Source organism: Epinephelus lanceolatus, chromosome 3 (assembly GCF_041903045.1).
Source record: "Epinephelus lanceolatus isolate andai-2023 chromosome 3, ASM4190304v1, whole genome shotgun sequence".
Lineage (NCBI taxonomy): Eukaryota > Metazoa > Chordata > Actinopteri > Perciformes > Serranidae > Epinephelus > Epinephelus lanceolatus.
In genome coordinates, this window is record NC_135736.1 from 10001150 (window position 1) to 10022174 (window position 21025).

Below are 21025 nucleotides of genomic sequence, written 5' to 3' on the forward strand. Positions count from 1 at the left end.
ATGAATCCAAAAATATTACCAAAAGGAGAAGAGTTGGCTCGTGTAGATGAATCGCTCTCTGTGAAACAATACTTATTTTGTCTCCAGCTCACATTCCTTTATGCTCTTAAGAATTCACCTCCTGATTTTCAGACTTGCACACACCACACACACACACACACACACACACACACACATACACACATCTTAAAAGACCCTGGGAGAGATAGAGAAACAGAGAGAAAAGGGAGCCGATGGAGGTGGGGGGGGAGAGGAAGGGGAGAGCCATGGGAGAGCGATAAAACAGTCCAGTGAGTCCATGGTGACAGGCGTCCGCTGGGAACAAGGGAGGCGGAAAAGCGAATACAGGTGCTATCAAACACACACATCTCACACTCCCGCCTGTCTCTTTATTTTCTCTTTCTCTGACTGTAAACCACCCTTTTCCGCAAGCGCGCTCCCATCCCTCACTTATCTCTCGCTCTTTCAATGCTTCTCCCTCTTGAGGAGGGTGGATGGGAAAGTGGGAAAAGGGATCGCAGGCACCATTATACAAGCAAAGAGGGTGTCCAGCGGGGAATTGCAAGGGCAGGGAGGAAAAGTGAGAGACATCAGTTTATTGGCATTCACACATCAACCATTTGACTCCCTCTCTGCCCCTTTCACTCAGGGTTAGGGAGAAGTGAGAGACCAGGAGGGAGGAGAGAAGACAGCAACAGCGATTGTGGAGAAGTAAAGAGTGTGTTTTCGGTGTGTGTGTGTGTGGGTAGGAAAAAGTGTCCTAGATAGATAAACACTGTAGATGATGACTCATGTGATGGCATGTGCTACAAAACGTGCAGTCGTCCTCTGGAATTAGAGCTAATCTACCTGTTTATTTTGGGGGTGTGATATCCACATGTAGATACAGTATGCTTAGCCAACAAGCTAATATGATAATATGATGTCCTCTTTTAGCGGTAGCAGCTAATTAGCTGGGATGCATATCGGATGAGTTTGGGAGGGCTACATGTAAACAAAAACTAATTAATCCACTGCTTCAGCAAACAACCAGAATAAGCAGGAGTGGATATGAAGCACACACATGCATACACATGCACCAGCAAAGCTGTTTCTGTCTCTTCATTGGTTGGGACAGATGACTACAAGCTTTAATGCTCCTTTGAGTTCCTGTAATATTAATATTCTCAGGTTCATTAATGATTGATTAATCATTTGAGACATTTTTTTGGGCAAAATCACAAAATATTCTCTGGTTCCTGCTTTTCAAACTGTGAGGATTCTCAGATTCTCAGTTTTTCTCACACATTTTATTGACAAAATCAGTAATCAGTAAATCTGGAGCATAATTAACATAAAAATCAATAATGAAAATAATCATCAGCTGTAGCTCAACAGTCAATAAAAAAACTGTCAGCAGTATTATAATGATTAATCATTTAAGTGATGTATTGAGGAACAATTCCAAACATTTGCTGGCTCTAGCTGCTGCTTCATTTCATTGTAAATATAATATTTTTTGGATTTTTTAATATTGGCCTGATAAAAGAAGAGATCTGAAGACATCCCCTTGTGCACTTAGAAATTGTGACATCCATTTTTTTTTTACACTTTTTTCTGTAATTTTACATCCAAATAAATAATATAATAAAGGCTGCATCTACCTTATTTAATTAATCGCTGGTTTTATGCACCACCCTGTGTGCATGCTCAGTGACCACATCCAAACACACCTACAATAGGTGCATACTGGGTCATGCTAAATACTGAAATCCTCATGGTGGATCCTCCAGCAGTGACTTCTGATTTTAAACTTTTGTGAGGTGTGCAAGCCCTTTCTGCTGTTTCTGAGCGTTAATCCCTGTCACTGTGACTGCAGAGCCTCTTTCTGCTCAACATGTTTGAAACCTTTAAGGAGCACAGTGGGACAGAGAGCCTGAGTGGGCTGGTTATAGTGTACTTGAAAGCATAAACGAATAAACAAGCAGAGAAGATGAACCTACAGCAGCTTGAGGAAGACACCGCATTGCACAAGACTCTCAAAATGATGTTTAGACAAGTGAGTAGGCCGCAACAACACGCTCATGATGGCTGTAATTCTCCAGAGGAGGATGTCAACGTAGCATTGTGTGTATGTGTACAGTATGTGTATGTGTATGTGTGTGTGTGCTACACATTGTGCAAAATCAGCGTGACTCTCTTTTTGCTTTAATAAACCACATGTGTTTGTGGCTTCAGCCACTGTGGAGTATTGTATATTCATCTCAGTGTTGTCTGCTTTGACGATGTTTTATTCTGCTACTGATTCTATAAGAAGTGTCAGGTCATTTCATTTCTGTAGCCTAATAAGGCTTGTTGTATTGGCAGCGGTGTTCATAGCTCTTTTTCTTTATTGTTGGTAATTTTAGTTTAATTGTCCACCTCTTATCTCTTTCTTGGTTGCGTAATTGATAATCAATTGTATGCATAGGCTGTAGAGTTATATAGAATTTGAATGTATTGTTGGTTTTGACAGCCTCAGTCACCAGAAGCAAATGTTGATATTGTGTGTGTCTGCAAACCACCCAAATATGCCACATTCGTATGTTTCATACCCATCACATCAGTGTTTCCAAAGTGACACAGTGTAAAAGCTGACTTTGTCACTGGAAGGTGGAGGGGATGGTGGATGGTGTGACACCCAGGCCAGATACCAACCAAGCTGCACATTACTGCAGACCACTGTTAAAAACAAACAACAAAACTGGTTGTTGTTTAGCGAGTCATCACTGCGTCTTCCAGCATCTTTTTAGCTACCAAACATTGGTGTTTTTTAGCAACCCATTGTTGTGTTTCCACTGGGGATAGTACCACAAAAAGCATTTTTTATTTTACAGAGACATTGCTGTTTTTCCAGATGAGGCTGTGCCATCAAAAGCTGTTGTTTTTACCAAGATGTTGACAGCTTCTCTGTGACTGTGGCCCCAAAACTATTTTTTAAGCTCAAATATGATCTTTTCCTAATCATAATCATGTGGTTTGTGTGCCTAAATCTATCCATACATTAACCACTGGACTGTTGAAATTTAAAGAAATGTGAAGTTCCAACATATCCGCTACATAATAACTTACAAATGTCACATATACATGGTTTGAAGATAATACAATGCGAACAATTTTTCTGGTAAATGGGTTGGTCTGTACATAAGGGCTCTGTGGACTGTATATGGTAATGAGTTTAATGCTTTTTAGTTTGTGGCCTAAATATGTTTTTTGATTTAATAGGCCTATCATAAAACATCAGCATCATACATTTTTCTTTACTCTCCCTCCACCCATTTCCCTTTTAAAAATGTAAGGCAGTGATGTTTGCTCAGAGTACACTGTAAGTGACCTACTTTTTATGTTAGTACAAAATACACAAGTCAATTGAACAACATTTCTAAACTAACAGAACTTCCACTTGAGTAAAATATTGTAGTTTCCATCTCTGCCCAAAATATTGGGTAAAAATCCCACATTGAGCAGAAACACTGTGAGCCCTCTCTGTCAGTACAGTAAGTTAAAGTTTAACCAGGAAATCAGTCTGTAAAGCATGATGGATGTCTACTGAGCAAGCAATACGGTAATAATTTTACAATTTGCCTTTGCAATCTCCTCTAAATAGCTTTGTCTAATTTGGGGATTCGTTCAAAACCTGTATGACTGTCTGACTGCTTGTGTTTTTTTTGCCCTGTTGGACACGGTGTTGTTGTGTTCCCAGATCTCTGCAATTAACTTGATGAGTACAATTATCACAGAATGATGGCCAAAAATTACAAAAAGTGGACCCAAGTTGTGTGAAACCAGAATTTCCTGTTAACTGTTTATACTGTGGGAATGATGCTGTTCTCTGTGGTCCTAGTGTTGTATGTGCATGAACGAGTCCACTTGCAGTGATATATATACATGCCACACATTCACTGTGGCAGTGCATTAATGTGCAGGTAAATGTGTTTGAATAGAGTGCGGGATGCATGTGTGCTGGCATCAAAATGTGTGTGTGAGGGTGTGCACAGGGGGCTGGGAGAAGCATTGCAGTGCATCATTCTGCTCCACTTGCTGTACAGTAGCAGTCCAGGCAACAGGGAGAGCGAGAGAGTGAGACAGACAGAGGAGTGGATGCTCTGTAGGCACGGCAGATATGACAGCGGTGGCTTTCCATTTGCTCACGCTGGTGGTGCTGCTCCCAAGCGCTCACTTTGATGTGTTTCAGATAACCCCCCTTTTCTACTCTCATTAAACTTTTCATTGCTTTTTATTGAACTTTTGATTATCTTGCATTTTCAATTTCATATAATTTTTTCATTGAGATTTAATTCGCTGGCGCCCGAGATTGGATCTGTAGAGGAGAGAGATAGGTAAGGAGAAGAAGGGGTGTGATTTCCTTGAGGTCCGGACATCTCCACATCACAAACTCAAAGATGGAATATATGTGTTTGTGTGTGTGTGTATGTGTGTCGGTGTGGGTGTGCCTGTAAGCTCTGGTGCCGTCGGTGACATTTCTATCCGCACAAGTATGAGGACTTGAGGGCTAAAATGGAGACAGGTTTTTTTAGAGGTCTTCAAAGAGGGGAGAGACTCTGCAGAGACAGATAAGGGTGTCGTTTGTGTGTGTGTGTGTGTGTGACTATGTGTTACAGGGTAGGCGTGTGTGCACGTAGCCGCGCACACGCACACGTACGCGCGCCAGTAAATGGGGCAGAAGTGAAATGCTTTGAAGCGTTGGGGTAATCCAGCGTAAACAGCAGCGGCAAGACAGACTAGAGCTGGGCTGTTCTACTACTCCCAACTACACAAGGGGAGCACACGCACAAGCACATGTGCATGGATGTACAGTATGTGCACACTCGCGCACAGTAGGACACACTTTGTAAAAATGATGGAGTTGGGATGTTCGAAGTATGGAAAAGGGGTGAGAGTAGAAGAAAGAATGGATTTTTTTCCCCCTTCTTTTAGTCGCTTGGCTGAGCTCTGAGAAAGTGCATGTTTTGAAAATGTTTTCATCAGAGGAGCAGGCTTATCTGTCAGTTGTTGTTGGGAGTTTGTCTTCCCTGACAGGATGAGTTTGCAGCTAAATCAGGCTTTAAATTCACAGCATGCCATGTTCTGACCCGCCATCCATAAATAGAGGGCAAATTAGACATTGTCATTGAGCATCACTGTCTCCTCACTGCCCCCTTTATTGTTTATCTCTTTCTCTCGCATTCCATTTCTGTTTCTGTGACTCTCTCGTCTCTTTCTGTTTAATTTCTACCCCCTCCCCTCCTCCACCCCTCTCTCTTTTTCTCTGTCTACCTTGCAGACTCTACCTCCCTCCATCAATCCACCCTACAGCATGAAAGCCTCTCCACACCACCAACTTCATCATGAATAAATTGCCAATTTAGTATACATGAAACGAGTCCCCAGTTCCCCAAACGAAGTGAGAGAGGAGGAGAGATGAAGTGTGAGGGAGAGAGAGAGAGAAAGAGAGAGAGAAGGAAAGAGAGAATTCAATTATTTTTTGTCTCTATTAAGAACCCAAACCTCCTGCCCACTCTCCTCACTTGGCAATTAGTGCTGTAGATAATTAACGAGGAGAGGGCAGCACCACACCACATCCCTAATCACGCACATTTCTATCTGGCAGAGTAAGGGACTGTTGGTATAATTTTGTTTCACATTACTAAGGCTAATTATATAATCGATCACTCCCAGCTCCATGCAGTACCCAAGGTGTGCGGTGGAACGTTTTGATTCGAACCTGTAACTATCTGTCTGCGAGCGACCGCTCCTTGAAAATGCATTGGATTAAAGAGACACGCATCAAAATACCCCGCCTGTTTGGATGCGACGGCATGAGATCATTGTTGAAAATATATTTATATATTTGTGGCGTGCATGCATGTGTGAGTGTGTGTGTCAGCTTGCATATCGTCCTAAGCCATGTTCTGTGATGTGACATTGCTGACTGGTGCTGACGTTAAGACTTTTCAGGGGGAGAGTGGGGGGGAAAAAGCCTGCATCAGGAGAAAAAGAGCTAGCCCATCAAGGGTGTGTGTGAGTCGGAGGATGCAGAGAGAGGGAAAGAGAGACTCTGCAGTCTATCTACAGCACATGGATGGGGAAGGTGGGGTCTTTTTTTGATGTTCTGAATAATGGTTTCAGCTGACCAACATGCCTAAACGATGTTGGAGTTTCTGTTCGTGGCGTGAGCCCGTGGCGTCAACATGAACAAACATCAATACAAGCAAGGCCAACAAGGACGGAAAAATAAATTAACACTGAGGCACAAACACAAGCTGGTATTATTTTTGAAGGCACCGAGGCCGTGACCAGGCAATATGCAACAGAGTATCCATCATACTCAGTTCTTTCTCTCTGATATAACAGCAGAGAGGACATTTCATTGAATGGAGATGGATAGCAAGTCATTTGGTTCCAGGCAGGCCTGTTTACAATTCTGCAGACAGAACTGCAAAATAGATGAGCTATTATTGATATTGATCATGGCCTCTTATCAGTGCCATTGATTTGGAATGCAAAAAAAAAAAAAAAAAAAAAAAGTGAAATTAAAAACAAAAGAATGTCAACCCTTTGAGGAGACGAAAACTTTTGTGAGCAGACACCAGTGGATGGTTTGCCAGCGATTCTGAGGCACGCTGTGATCCAGGAACAGAATACAGCAGATAAACGGCTGCCCTCCTCAAAGGGTTAGGATGCAAATCATGAGACAACTGCTGCAGCACAGAATTAGAATTCTACGTAGAGCGTTGTGATGTGTGATCACACGCACACACAAGCTTACTTTGCGGATTACATGCTGAGTGTGAAGAAAACAAAAAACATGTGGAATTACGGTGTGGCAAAAAAAAAAAAAAAAAAAAAATCATCTACGATACCAGGAAGTGGAAATACCTGTGTGAAAAACCTGCAGGACCTTTCTCTCTTCTGAAGCTGTGAATTCAAACAATTCAGCTGTTAGCAATGTAACACCACTCAGTCACACACACTCATGTGCACAAAGGCAGTCACACCCACACTCATTAACACTGCACGAAAAGACTTTGGTATACATTGTTATTCTCCTCACTCAGCCCCCTTTTTTCGTCCATTCTCCCTTAATCGTCTTTCTATGATTCCTTTCCCTTTTTATTTCCAGATCATTTTCATAATTTTCTGTTCCTTCATTCCCTTTTTCTACTCATTCTCTGCATCTACTGTCAAGTTAATTGATGGCATTAATTACTACGCCACTCGTGCGTGATTGGTCATATTCGATTTCCTAACAAAAATTAGCATAATAAGCTGGCATATTACTCAATTAGGTATATATAATTGGGTCATTATTGAAAACAAGAGGAATGCTTTTCCTCTTCTATCGAGGACCTTTTTTCTACAAATTCAACCTTTTAACAGGCCATGTGGTCAACAGCAAAACACAGATTAAATGATTCCACTTACAGATGCTCTGATATGTATTCACTTCACATGTGTAACCAAATTACTTTGAGGGAGCGGACAAAATGAAAGGAGTGTGACTGTGAAACAAAAATAGGCAGTCGTATAGGCTCAATCCTAATACACCCCTCCCCACTTACACACACCAGATAGCCCTTACACTAGGTGTAGGGAGTCCTGGTTGGAAAAGAGTGGTAGGGGTGTTGGGGTTACATGTCCCTCCAAATCTTTTTCAGAGGCACACTTCAAACCAAGCGTCATGAGAAATCATCAGCAAGATGGCTGCACAATCAACAGAAAAATCCACAAATTTTCTTAAATAAACATCCTTAATAAACATTTAAAAATGACCATAACCATCATATTATCTTGGTTTAATGTAGTTTCAATGTATGAAGGTCCTTTTCTTTATAACAAGCTTTACATGATAGCATGAAACTTAAGTTGTAAATGAATCATCACACAGCATCCATACTTTCCTGTCTCCATCAGATAAATGACAAATGTCTTTGTGATAATATCTACTGCCATAGTCATGTCTGTTTATAGAAACATCATCAGTGACAATGCTGATGACAAATCAGGGGCTTGAAGGGTTGTCCCTAGTGGTATAATGGAGGGTATACGCAGGTACATGGGTTATACCCATGTCTTTTTCTGGCTGCTTACAGTATACCTATGTATCAGCTCAAAAGCAATTGGAATATATAGAACAGAGGTGGAACCAAGTCATTGGTCTCATCTCTGTAAGGTAGTCACAAGTAAGTCTCAAGTCATTGCACTTAAGTACATAGTCAAGTCCAAAGTCATGACTCACAAGTCTCAAGTGAAGTCCCAAGTCAAGACTAACAAGTCTCAAGTCAAGTCTGAAGTCCTAAATTTTGAGTTACGAGTCTTAAACAAGTCATGATGTTGTCTTCACCAAATGTTGTGCCATTTTGACAGAGTATCAAAATATGAAATTTCTAAAAATCACAATTGCTTAAAAAATAAAAAAGTATTTATTTGTTAAAACACGTTACTTATGTGTTAAGCTAATGTCAGCTAGGCATTAGCTTGATAACTATTAGCCTCAATTTACCATTCTTTGTGCAAATTGTCGAACCAAGGTGGAAGTTGTTGCGTCTCTGTCTGCAGTTTTCAGCCCACGTTTTGCATACTGCAATTAGGTGTTTTTGTTGACCACCATGCGGTTTTTGTATGTGGTTTGAATGACTTTATGCAAACAAAATCCAACTGGCACTCACTAATGTAATGTTAGTCCGTCATGATTCTCTCCTGCAACTTGATAGGATGCTTTGGAATTGATTCAAATTAAGTGGATCTGTGGAAGTGTCAACCTGCTGGGAGTGTACAGTGTTAATGTTAGCTTATTTAGGAAATGAAGAGAAATTAGTTCATGGCACACTTTTAAACAATATACTTTTTAATCTTAAGGCTTGGGAAAAAGTATTTCAGTTTGGAAGGTTCAAGTCCAAGTGAAGTCACGGGTCTTTGGTATTAAAGTCCGAGTTGAAATGCAGTTTTTGAATTTGGCAAGTCTAAAGTCATCAAATTTGTGACTTAAGTCTGAATTGAGTCCAAGTCATGTGACTCAAGTCCACACCTCTGCTATCTAGTGATACACCCACCTCACTAACTACCACAACACCACTGGGGCACTCTTAAACGATGGGTAGGGGTAAAAATAAGGAATGGGGATTGGGCCATGGTATATTATGCAGACATAGTGACTCAGAAGCTAAAGCTAAAAAAAACAAGCCAGTGATTGTATAAGAGGTAGCAGCAGCTGTCAATCTGGCTGCTAAACCCCGCCTATCAATGTTGACCTCGACAGAGATGATCAAGAAACAGTCCGCCAGTCACTCAGTCAGTCAGTCAATTAGCCGGCCAGTCAGCCATTCCCAAATGATTTAACTCACTTTAATTGAACACCTACATGAACAAAGTAAAGAGCTAAATTCTTTCCTTGTCTACCGGAGTAGTAAAACAGATCCTTCGCATATTCAGGATCGAGTTTCCATTAATGTAATCCTGAAGTAAGCACTCAAGCCCACTTGTCGACAGCATCTTCATAGCCATAGCTCAAAGGCTGAAGTTCATTAAACAATGAGCTATGACGTAAAGTGTGTCCCAAGCCTGTTTTCATCTCAAGTACAGTATGTTTTAATGAGAAGAACTCCCAAGGTGAGACTGAGTTTTTATTAAATTTCAGTCTTGATCTGAAAAGAGTGGAGGAACCCTGCCAGATACTAAAAGCAGTTATCTATCACCCATAATGTTGACCAAAACTTGTTACGAAGACCCTCAGAAGAGGATAAAATACTGTCTACAAGCAGCTATTTATCATCTGCAATTCTACAGTGTTGTGTATGGTTCTTCATCAAACTCTGCACATAGAGACTTTTCTAAACCCTGAAGAATGAGTACAAGACAAAAATAGTAAAACCACTGACGCTATTCATCTGTTTGCTTGAGTTTCTCTATCTGTTCCCTTTTCTCTCCCTCAACCCTCTTTCACTTAATTTTCTTTCATTTACCTTCCCCCATAGCAGTGCCTGCAAGAAAATCATTCCTCTCACTCAATCACTCATAGTACATTGACCTCCCTACACGAGGGGTTTTGTGAGGCGTTACCTTGGTAAGGCTGCGGGCAGCGCTGTCTTTGCCCCCGGGGGTGAGGTTCCTGAGCTGGACATCCAGCAGTTCGACCAGTTGGGCCATGGCCCGCACCGTAGATGGCACATCGCCAGGGCGCAGAAGCCCTTTGGTCTGCTCTGCCAGCTCCCTGGCCACAATTGCTGCTGTCTCGCCCGAACGGAGCTGGAAGCCAAACAGGGTGACGGGGCGGAGAGTGGAATAAAGTCAAAGAATGAAAAAGACGGATGGAAGTTAAAAAAGAAAAAAAGAAAATGTCAGATGAGGTGAGAAGTGAAGTGAAAGTTGGGAAGAAAGTTAGTGAGAGCATGAAGAGGAGGACAGTGAGGGGGCGAAAGAGTACAGCAAAAGACAGATGGAAAAATGAAAGGACAAGAGATGAAGGGCAGAGAGGTAAAGGACAGATGGAGTGAGAGAAGTACATGTGGAGGAATGGGCAAGACAAGAACAAGGATGGGATGGGGGGGCATAAAAGAGGACAAGAGTGATTAGGTTATTTGAAGGGGCTACAGGAGGTTTTGTTTCCCTTCACCTTATAACTGTTATAAAAAACATTTAAGGATACTTTATAGAGACGACTTCTGCTTTAGCACCTCTGCTGCAATGCTGATTTCACAGGGACCATTTTCCCTTGTTTTGTCTTATAAAGAAAACCTTAAAGCCTTGTGGCTCCATGTGAGAACAGACACAAAGCATTAAATTGAAAAATGTAGGAAGTTATAACTGGAGCAGCAATTTCCAGAAAAAAAGTATCTTGAAGACAGGAACACAATAATGTTTTCCATGCAAAAGAAGCCAAGTAGGTAGCTAAATAAAACATTAATCTTCTAAACAAAAATGGACAAAATTTGAAGCCATTTAGAAAAAAACAAAAACAACCAACAACTCAGTGATGGGCAAAACAGACAATATAGGTAGGGTGATGACAGGTAGTGCTGGACGCTTTTTGATAGATTACCAGGAAAACCACCTAAATTTCTGAGGACTACCTTAAATATTTATTTTAGAACTTGTGTATCTCTGCTATATTTCTATAAAGAAAATGTGTTGCCAACTACTTTAGAAACTTTGGACCTTCAAATCATAGGCTGTATAAATAATGGACGTAGCAACAGTGATGTCACCCACTGGTTTTAAAGATTCAAGTTCGACATTTCGGCCTTGGTCATCTTGGTTTTTTGGAGCTAGAAGTGACCATATTTGGACGAGAGGCTGGCACGTGGAGAAGTGAGGGGTGGATCCGGCTGCGCAACCAGTACCAATGCCACGCAGACAGCCTATCAATCCAGTGGCCCCACCCTTTAATATGCATAACTTTGGCCCTTACTTAAATTCACCCCACATACAGTTGTCATGAATGTTTAAATTAGCTATAGAGACCAAAATGAGTTTTGCACCAGGCTGTAAAAATGTTTAATTCTGCTGTAAATATCGGCATATTAACACAAGGGTCTATGGGAGTTTACTCTGTTTGGGAGCCAGCCTCAAGTGGCCATTCAAGGAACTGCAGTTTTTGGCACTTCCACATTGGCTTTATTTCTGAGCCTCAGGGGTTGCTGCTTGCCTCAAATTCACTTCAGAAAAATGTCCCATTTTATCTTAATTTCCGTCCCACGTTACTTGAATGCATTAAGTGCTCACTCAAAAGCTTTTACCATAAAAGTGTACTGTGAAAATATATCGAAATTCGTCATACAGGAAATAAAATGCAACATCCTACAGCCATTTCTGTTGTTACACCCTTTTTGTTTTAGCTACAGCACTACAGATTAAAAAAATAAAAAATAAAAATAAACATGCCACATGGATTTCTTTGCAAGTTCTTGGACCAGTGATTTTTTTTTAAATCTTTGCCTTGCCCATTTTTGTTATCTCAGACCAGTCAAAATTATTGTTTCATGTAAAAGACACCTGTAGTAAAAATGCATGAATATGTTTTGTGACAGGCTGCAAATATACAAAGAACCCAAGATGTAAAACCTTATTTGTCTCATTTTACCTGACGTCCAAGATTGCCTGACTTTACCCTGGGCTATTGAAGTAATTTACTGTCCCCTAAGCACTCCCAGGATTCTGTGGTTTAAAAAAATATCACATTTTGTGGTTGTATTAGACATAATAAGTTAAACAAAATTAATGAACAAGAAAAGAACGAAATTCAGCACAGATTGGGATAAGTATCTTCACAAGCTATTCTTTGACACTTTGCCAGCACTGCAGCCTGCGATTTAAGTTTAATAAATTACATTTGGAGATTGGTTTAACAGGACCTTTCACAGGGTTTGGGGGTAATAGATAAATACTGTATTGAGTGTAGCCTATTTAAAGATAGTGTTGTTGTTAATTGGTCCCACTTGAGTCTTGACACGCTTGTTTGTACATCATGTGTGCTACTGATATACCGATGCACAAGGCTGTTCAGTGCCATATGAAGAAGCAACACATTACAATGAGGGAGCCCCAACCCAAATCTTGCTTGGGGCTCCAAAAAGTCTAGGGCTGACCCTGCACAAAAGCAATGCAAATTATGATGATAGCACGGTGTGAGTGACCTTATCGGACATTTCCATTCCCCTACAGCTCTCTCAGATCTCAAACACAAGTTAGGGTTAACAAATAAAGATGGATACATGGCCACAATCTTCCCCTGTAGTCAGTGCGTCTTCATGCGTGAGAAATTGCTCCAGGACTATATCCATAACACACACCCTTACACCCTCAAACTAGGACTCGGTGGGAGCTACGAGAGGCCAGCAGCAGCGTTCAGACTTACTTTCTGCATGATGTGGTTGACCCAGGGCGACGTGCAGTTGCTGCGGTCAGGGCCTTGGGGATCCCAGTAGCCCAAATGGGCGACGCACACGTATGTGGCCACGCCTGCAAGACAAGCGAAACAAACAGGGTAAGACAGCGTTGACATTCACCAGGAGACACAAAGACTCTTGAAGTGCCTGAGGTTCACTCTATGTCTAGGGTGTGTATCTGTGTGCGGATGGAAGGAGGATTGAAGAATCATGTTAGCTAATTGATTAGGATAGGAGAATTAGTCCTAAGGAAGTGTGTGTGTGTTGTGAGAATCCATACTTGTACTCCCCAACATTTTCAGAGGGGATTGTACATGTTGTAGGTATACATTTTACTTTTGTAACAGCCCCTACTCCACCTTCAGACCCATTACATCTTACTCTTCTCCATTCCACAATTCCTGTCAAAATCAATGAGTGATCAAGCACTGTTCATCCTGAGCACACATGATCATGTGTTCCTGTGTCAAGTCAATTTATTTATGTCATGCATTTAAAAACAACAAATGTTGACCAACGTGCTTTGCAGAGATATTTAACTTAAAACAATTAAAATAAATTGAATGTAATTATATTCTTTGGTATCTGTGCTGCACTTTATTCAACATCCATTGGTTTTAAATGTGTGGCATAAATACACTGACGTAACTTAACATTTAATTGTTACTTTAAAGAGTAAGGTTTCACATGTAAGTACACACACAGCTCATAAAATGTGACGCACTATTTGAATTACTAGCCAGCAGCAGGTTGAGTATCAGCCCTCTCCAAGAAATTACCCTTATATACAACTCATTTGAAACAGCAAGTGTGTTTTGGGGGAAAATGTAATGCCGAATTACATTTTTACAAAGTGATGTTACTAATTAATGTATTGGGCACGAACCCAGAAATCCGGTTGTCACAGCTCTGCGTTTGGCACGCCTGCCATTCACCCCAACCACCTCCTTACGAATTCACAGTAATAAATTTACCTTTTCCAGTATCGAGTGGTGTAACTAATTACTAATGAAATTTTAGTGATAATATTACAATTACTCCAAAACCAAACAACTCGTTACAACGTGACTTTTGTTATCACATCACTACTGACTTGAAATACAACAGTCACATCAATGGACCTACTCTAGTACCCATGTTAGCACGTCACTGAGCAGCAAGCTAACGTTAGTTTGAAACTCTTACCTTAGCGGCTGGAAATATTCCCATTACTTCGGTTTTGTCAGGAGGAAAGATGACAAGAACACTGTCTCTGTGTGTAGTCGGACTAAAACTCTTTCCACTGCGAAAAACACGTCCTCAAACCTCCGGTCTGAAACACCTCGGAAACTACCACCGACAACTCAACAACGTAAAGCTCCAGGAAATACACCCCACCAAAGGTGAGCCCTCCTCGGCCGCGGAGGTCGGCTGTAGCGCCGCACGAGCTGAACAACCTAAACTGGATTTTACGGGCGAGGAGCTGCAGCTTCAACGAAGTGATGAAGCTTGTGGCTGGATATGTGTTGGATAAAATGTTTCTCCGTGAGTGTCTCTCCATCTTTCGGGCAGAGCCTCGGGAAAATACCGGTCGCAGGCAACTGATAACTCCCAGGTAAATAGAAGCTAACTAGCATTAGCTACACTTACTGGCGATTACCCTGACATTCACACAGAGGCACACGTCTGAATTTTGGGGAGATAGCAGTTACGAACTCTATGGGGTGTAACTGAAAACTAAGGTTACGAGTGGTGTAACGAATTACTGTTGGCAGGGAGTAATTAGTGAAGTAACATTACTTTTGAAAAGACTGACGACTGACGAGTAATGAGTTATTAATTTTTTAAAGTAATGAGCCAAACATTGCATATCAATACCATGATATGAGACCATAACGTTATATCGTCTCTGATTTTGGATACGGTAATATTGTGTTGTGTTTTTAAAGGCTGCATTACAGTAAAATGATGTAATTTTCTGCAGTAACAGACTGTTCTGGCTGTTCTTTTATCTGCCTTTACTCACTCAGTCTTATATCCACATTACTGGTGACTGTATATGAAAAATCTCATTGTGTGAATATTTTGTGAAAGCACCAATGTCGAAAATATTATAATAATAAAATATAATAATATATAACAATAGTAATATCAAAAATATCATATTTGATTTCCTCCATATCACCCCAAACCTAAGTGATGGTGATGCTGTACTATTTCACTTGGTTTCCAACTTTACCAGTGAAATACCTCCAACATGGTTACTGTTGTAAATACAGCATTTTGCAAAGAAGAACAAGTACAACATACACTAAGACACATTTCACTGGGCAAAGCTTTTACACACACTCTAGCCAACAATTCACTGGTCCTTTCATGTCAGCTCCTCTATACTTTATGCTATTCACCCATCCATGCAGCTTCCTTACCCAGTGTCCCTACAGGGCAGGGCTGCTTGGCTGTCTGGCCTTGTTGTGTGCGGGGCCATGATATGTCGGACATCACCCTCGGATTGCAGAAGTCTTGGGGAGGCAGGACAGGAGGCTGTGGTGCTGCTGGTGGGACCTGGACCGGAGGGGAGCGCCCTCCAGCTTTCTGGTTGGTGTCGGGAATCTGGTTGGTGTCGGACGACGAGCCACCGGCAGGGATCAGGATGGGCTGACGGACGGTGGTGGTGGTTCGGTAGCGCTGGCCAGGGGAGGTGGTGAGGAGAGGCCGTGGGGTAGTGTAGTAGGGAGGAGAACGAGTAGTGGTGGTGCGGCTGGTGGATGAAGAGGAGGAACTTCCACCACCGCCTGGATTTCCCCCTCCTCGGTTGGGAGGCATCATTGGAGGCGGGCGGTAGTCTAAAAGGAAAGACAGAGGGTTTAAATTCACAGGCCTTGGTTCTTAACCCAAAAAAAAATGTGTTGTGTAGTTTTGTGGTTTTCAACATGACTGGAGTCTGCATGTGTCTCTGAGCTCCGCATGCCTGGACAAAAGTTAAAAACTTATTCCCAGGATGGAAAACAGAAGAACAACAGAGTTAAAAGAACTGTGATCAAGCAAACCGTCTGTGTCAGCACCAAGTGATGTGAGCAATGGGTCTACAAGCGTAAATAATATTACAGTGACCGACACAAACACATTTGCAGGCACTCATTTACACAGCACTAAGTAGCTGTGACAGGGAGTAGCTCATGTTTCTGATGACTACCCAACATTAGTGTTTCATCCCTCGTCACTGTAGTCATATGCCAGATCTGTGTTTTTGTATTTTTTTTTCTTTATCAGTTACTCCCAAGTTCAGGACATGTTTCCAAACAACAATGTGTGTGCTGAAGTGGAATGTAAAAATTCAAAATCTCCCAGCAAGAGCAACAACTGGTTTGACCTGCAAACATGCACAAGGTTATTGGTCTTTCCTGTGGGACTGGTACACAGTAGTGGCTCTTGCTGCCTAACCTAGCAGAAAAAAACATTTCTTTCAGAGTCATGCATGATTCATAGCAGTATGACATCATGCCAGGCAAGAAGGTCACTTAAATGCATATGACACACTCTATTATTGTCAATATTTCATTGTAAAAAGGCTCAATTATTCACACTGACCCTGTTCAGGGGACAGAAATAAAGAATGTATGGATGAGAGGAGAGAGGAAAAGAGCACGTGCTTATGAAGTCTTACAGTGTCCTCCTCTTGTGAACATACTATATAGCAGCGTGTCTCGGCTAACCTCTGTGGCTTTCAACTGCACGTGGGACAAATCAATATAGCAGGATCGAAAGTTGGATAGGAGCAGCTTTCCCTCACTTTCTCTTTGAATTATTTTATCAGTCTCAAATCGTTTGGAAGTCATTATGTATAATATTGCGTACAGGTGGGCCCCATTTTATAAAGCCACTAATTCACTCATTCTTTAACAACGCAGGGAAAAGCCTTGTCTCTCACTGCGCACACTAAGTACACAGCTGAGATTGCCTAAAACTATTTTTGAATAAACATGTAAATTATACTCAAGAATAGTTTTAGGAATTTGTAACATCTTGTGCATTATGTTTGAACCTTCAAATTACTTTGCACAGCTACAAACTTTTTTTTATACTTTGTAAACTACATACATTTGCTCTGAGATACAACCACAAGTGAGTGATTATGTCAAGTCAATACAGCACACAATAGTTTGCTTGCGGGCCTGTACAGCTGATAACAACAGTGCTTTGACTTCATCTTCCTATTAAAAACCCATAATATGTGGAGTGCCTCAAGTGCACATAAAGGCAAGCGCACAAGCAAACGGAGAGGCAAACAGACATGAACACAAAGGCAACTCTCCTGGATCACAAAGCTACTCAAATATGAATTCTCACATTTCCACGTGATGCCACTTTTACAACAGAAATATATATTTAATAATCTCAGGTTCCCTGTGTAGTCGCTGGCTGAAAATATTTTCTACGCACAGTAAGAAAACAATCTAACAGTGCAATGCTCTGTGCAGGGAAGGCTCAACCTGACTGAGCTTGCCTAAAAAGGTTTTCCTCACCATCTCCACGCCAACCAGCAACTATGAATAAGATTTCTTTTTTTTTGCTGAAGAGTGTGTATCACGCTACATGATTTCTGGGTGATGGAGTCCTTCAAGCTCTCAAAACATTCGGCTATCGCTTGATGCCAGTTGGAGTGGGAAAAGTGTGAAGTTGCCATGTGCGGCTTCAGGTCTGCCCTGATGTTAAAGGGACATATTAAATTTTGTGTCTAATATACAGTATAGTGTTACAATAAAGGATGTTCATATGAAACGTGGCAAAAGTTTCAAATAATTAGGCTAACATATGTAGAGGAATTCCCTGTGAGCAAAAATCTTAAACTTTTTTTTCTTCTCTGGCTCCGGTGTGACATCATGATGTACCCAATTTCGTGGCCATCTGCTCAGGCACACTACTGCAAGTGTTTACATTATGTGGCTTACACTGCTAAATGAAGCTTCACGCTAATGTCTGGGAAACATGTAATCTTGATCACCAATGTTGTAAATTTCTCTCCAATTTTAGATCATATTCCTGCTGGAAAATGTCAGGTTGGGTTTGGAAGCTTTTGTTGGTGATTTTTCATGCTAGAAATTGCCACTATTCTCTGTTACAGTCAACCAACTGCAAGTACACTGCTAATGCACATGTAGCCACATGCTGAAGTCAAGGAAACATGTAATGGTTGCTAATGTTGCGAAGTTCCCCCAGATTTCAGGTCATATTCCTGCTGGAATAAGCACTTTTGGGTTTAGAAGTTTTTATTGGTGATTTTTCAAGGTAGAATGTGCCACTATTCTCTGTTACAGTCATTCAGTGTTCAATGCTTTAAAGCCAATTTTAGTAGTGGTCAAACAGTGGCATTGCAACTCCCAGTCCATCACGTGATGCTATTGGGTCCACAAATACTTCTTCCTACAGTCTTACATTGTGAAAGAGACGTCTGTAAATGAGTGGATGCATTCTTTTGAGCATCACCACCCACCGCGAAATGACTCGTTTCACTATCAGGATTTAATCCATTGGGTCCGATAACATCTGTTCTCTGTTCATCTGTTCAGTCTAGAAAAGCAGCAAGATTAAATCTTTTGATCACATTTAAGTTAGGGGAGAGTTTAACAGGAAGTGGCTGGAAATGCAGCGCCGATCATTCGGGTCCTTTCATAACATAGAACCGGGGCTTTTTTGGCTTCATGGGCCTTTGACCAACTTCCATAGGAATGAATAGAGTCCTGCCTTCAACACTGTGCCGAGGTCTCTTAATACATCCATGGCAGAGACACTAAGATACGGAAGACCCAGAAACACTAACCAGTCAGAGCAGACTGGGCTTTTTTTGGAGTGGAACTTAAAGAGCAGGTGGTAAATGGAGCCTTCTCAGACAAAGGGTGAATACAAGTACTTCAGCACAGAGTATGAGGAAAATAAATGAAGCATGTAAACACACTCTTGTAGAAATCCAAAATACTAGTATGAACCTGAAAATGAGCATTATAGGTCCTCTTACAAATTAATGATTCCATGATTTTCAGGACAAAAGGAAAGCACAGGCACTTGTGTTTCTCGGGGTCGGTGCACCTAAGGCCATAATACGTACTACATGCTGGTCACTGACATTGAAGGGCTATAGAGTATGTTGTCTCTCAATGGGGTTGTGTGTTTTGCTCAGGAAAGGGGTGTGACTGCACAGGCTCGCATAATTGCATGTATTTGAATGGGTTTTTGTTGTGCTGTGTATGCACTGTATACTGCTTAATTTGGGGTGTGATGTGCACGAAATTAGTTTCCTGCAGTGTTTTTGTTAATGTTGTCATGTTTTGATGCTTTTTTTGTTCCTTTGGGGGTGAAGGGAACGTTTGAGTGTGGAGAATGAAGTGTATGGACGTGTGGGTTTTAGGAAGTGTGTGGGTGTTTATATTATTTACTGTGAACTGAAGTCGTCCCTTCCTGTGGATTTTAAGTTTAATCAAAGACACAGCACTCCTCTCTTCCACACTCCCTCTCTCTGTCTTTCTCTCTCTCCTTCTGTCTGTCTGTCTGTCTCTCTGGATGACTGACAGCCATGAAACATCCCGCTCCTCCTGTACGTTCTGTTCTCTTCCTCCACAACCCAATGGAGTGTTTCCGTACCTAAACTGTGCTGCTCCCCGTTCCTGAATCACCGCCGCCCTGCCTCATGCATTCTCCACGGAACATTGCCATCAATCATGCGTAGCGGCAGTGGCCTAGGGACTAGCTGTCAATCTGCGTGTGTTTGTGTTTGTGTGTGTGTGTGTGTGTGTGTGTGTGTGTGTACTTATGAAACGGGGAGTGAGTGTGTGTGTGTCTATCTGCACTCAAACGGGAAGCTCCATTAGGGGCTCTGCCACAACAATAGAAGAGTAATGGTGTGTGTGTGTGTCTGAGGTTGATGTCTGCTGTCATTTGAGTACAGGGCAGAAGACACGGGGGCTGGCAGCTTTGGGTGAGGTAACACAAAAGCCTGCAAGCATCACAGGCAAGGGGCCACCACAGCACTTCACAACTCTATCTCTCCGCTGTTCTCTTGACATTTTCCATCTGATTTGATCGCTCACTCATAACTTTCTTTCCCTTTCTGCCACACTTTTATTCTACCTATCTCAATTGCTATATTTCCCCAGCACTCTCTTTCAAGTGTGCTCGCCCGTGTCTTTATATCGTCCTCTTTTGCTCACTCTTTTGCAGCATTTAGATGGAGAGAAAAAAAGATCTTGTAATGTGATGAATTCATCACTGGCATCACTCAGGATGTTGTGAAAGATGCTGTAGGGAACTACAGGAACATGACATAACAGCTTCATGAAACATTTATAGTGAAAAAAGGCTAGAGGTTGTACTCATGGGGACTGATATATCTTCCTGCGTTTAAGCTTAGGAAGCCTTGAGTAAATGCGCCGTGACAACTTCACAATGTCAGCTAACCTAAACGTTGCGCTCTTTGCCAAGACTGATGCCACAAGAACAAGTGTGTGACACAAAACTAAAATACGGTTACAACTTCAGTTCAGATTTTTGCTTTGTGTATGCCTACTACATGCACGTGGGTGACATTCTGACAGATGTGTTTTTATTACATGTCTTTGAGTACCAGTAGTTGTGAAATAAACATGTCACAGCCACATTCCACCACAAAAATATAAGAAATCGTTACATCCTTTCTGCTCTCTCCTGCTGCACTGGCAGTCTGCGCTCAGCATTAAGTCCTCCCACAGCATTAACTATTCTACTAAGTACTGGACAATATGCTTGAAATCAATAGCATGATAATAAGCCTGCATATTACAATATGTATGCAAAATAGAGGGAGCAGTTATACACACATTACATGCAGATTATGTGATGCTGAGAATAAAGGAAAAGATGGCTATGAGGGTGGCAATCAGCTTTTAACATTTTGACGTGACTGAGATCCAACTGGAATTTAAAGTCTATCTAAATAAATTTGTGGTTTGCAGGTTGTACTGTATATGCATGCAATATGACATGTAACTTAGAGAATAAATAAACTCAAATATATCAAACTAACTCTCCAGTAACTTTTTTAAATTACAATTTACTTGGAATAATTCATTTTGACAAGATTTTTGCAAAACAATATCACAATTTAAGCATAT

General features: G+C 41.4%; 1 protein-coding gene across 11 annotated transcripts in view; it reads right to left on the minus strand.

Moving 5' to 3' along the window:
- Positions 1 to 21025, minus strand: part of adgrl3.1 (adhesion G protein-coupled receptor L3.1) — a 172218-nt gene that overhangs the window by 47986 nt on the left and 103207 nt on the right. For 8 of the 11 annotated variants that reach the window (XM_033624981.2, XM_033624986.2, XM_033624985.2 and 5 more), the window contains exons 8-11: positions 15311 to 15727; positions 12872 to 12975; positions 10078 to 10263; positions 6898 to 6936 (exon numbers count right to left, since the gene is read on the minus strand). In XM_033624981.2, the coding sequence (XP_033480872.2) occupies positions 6898 to 6936; positions 10078 to 10263; positions 12872 to 12975; positions 15311 to 15727 (746 nt within the window). The remainder of the gene's footprint in view (positions 1 to 6897; positions 6937 to 10077; positions 10264 to 12871; positions 12976 to 15310; positions 15728 to 21025) is intronic. The other 3 variants (XM_033624987.2, XM_033624988.2, XM_033624979.2) reach the window with 1 other exon arrangement.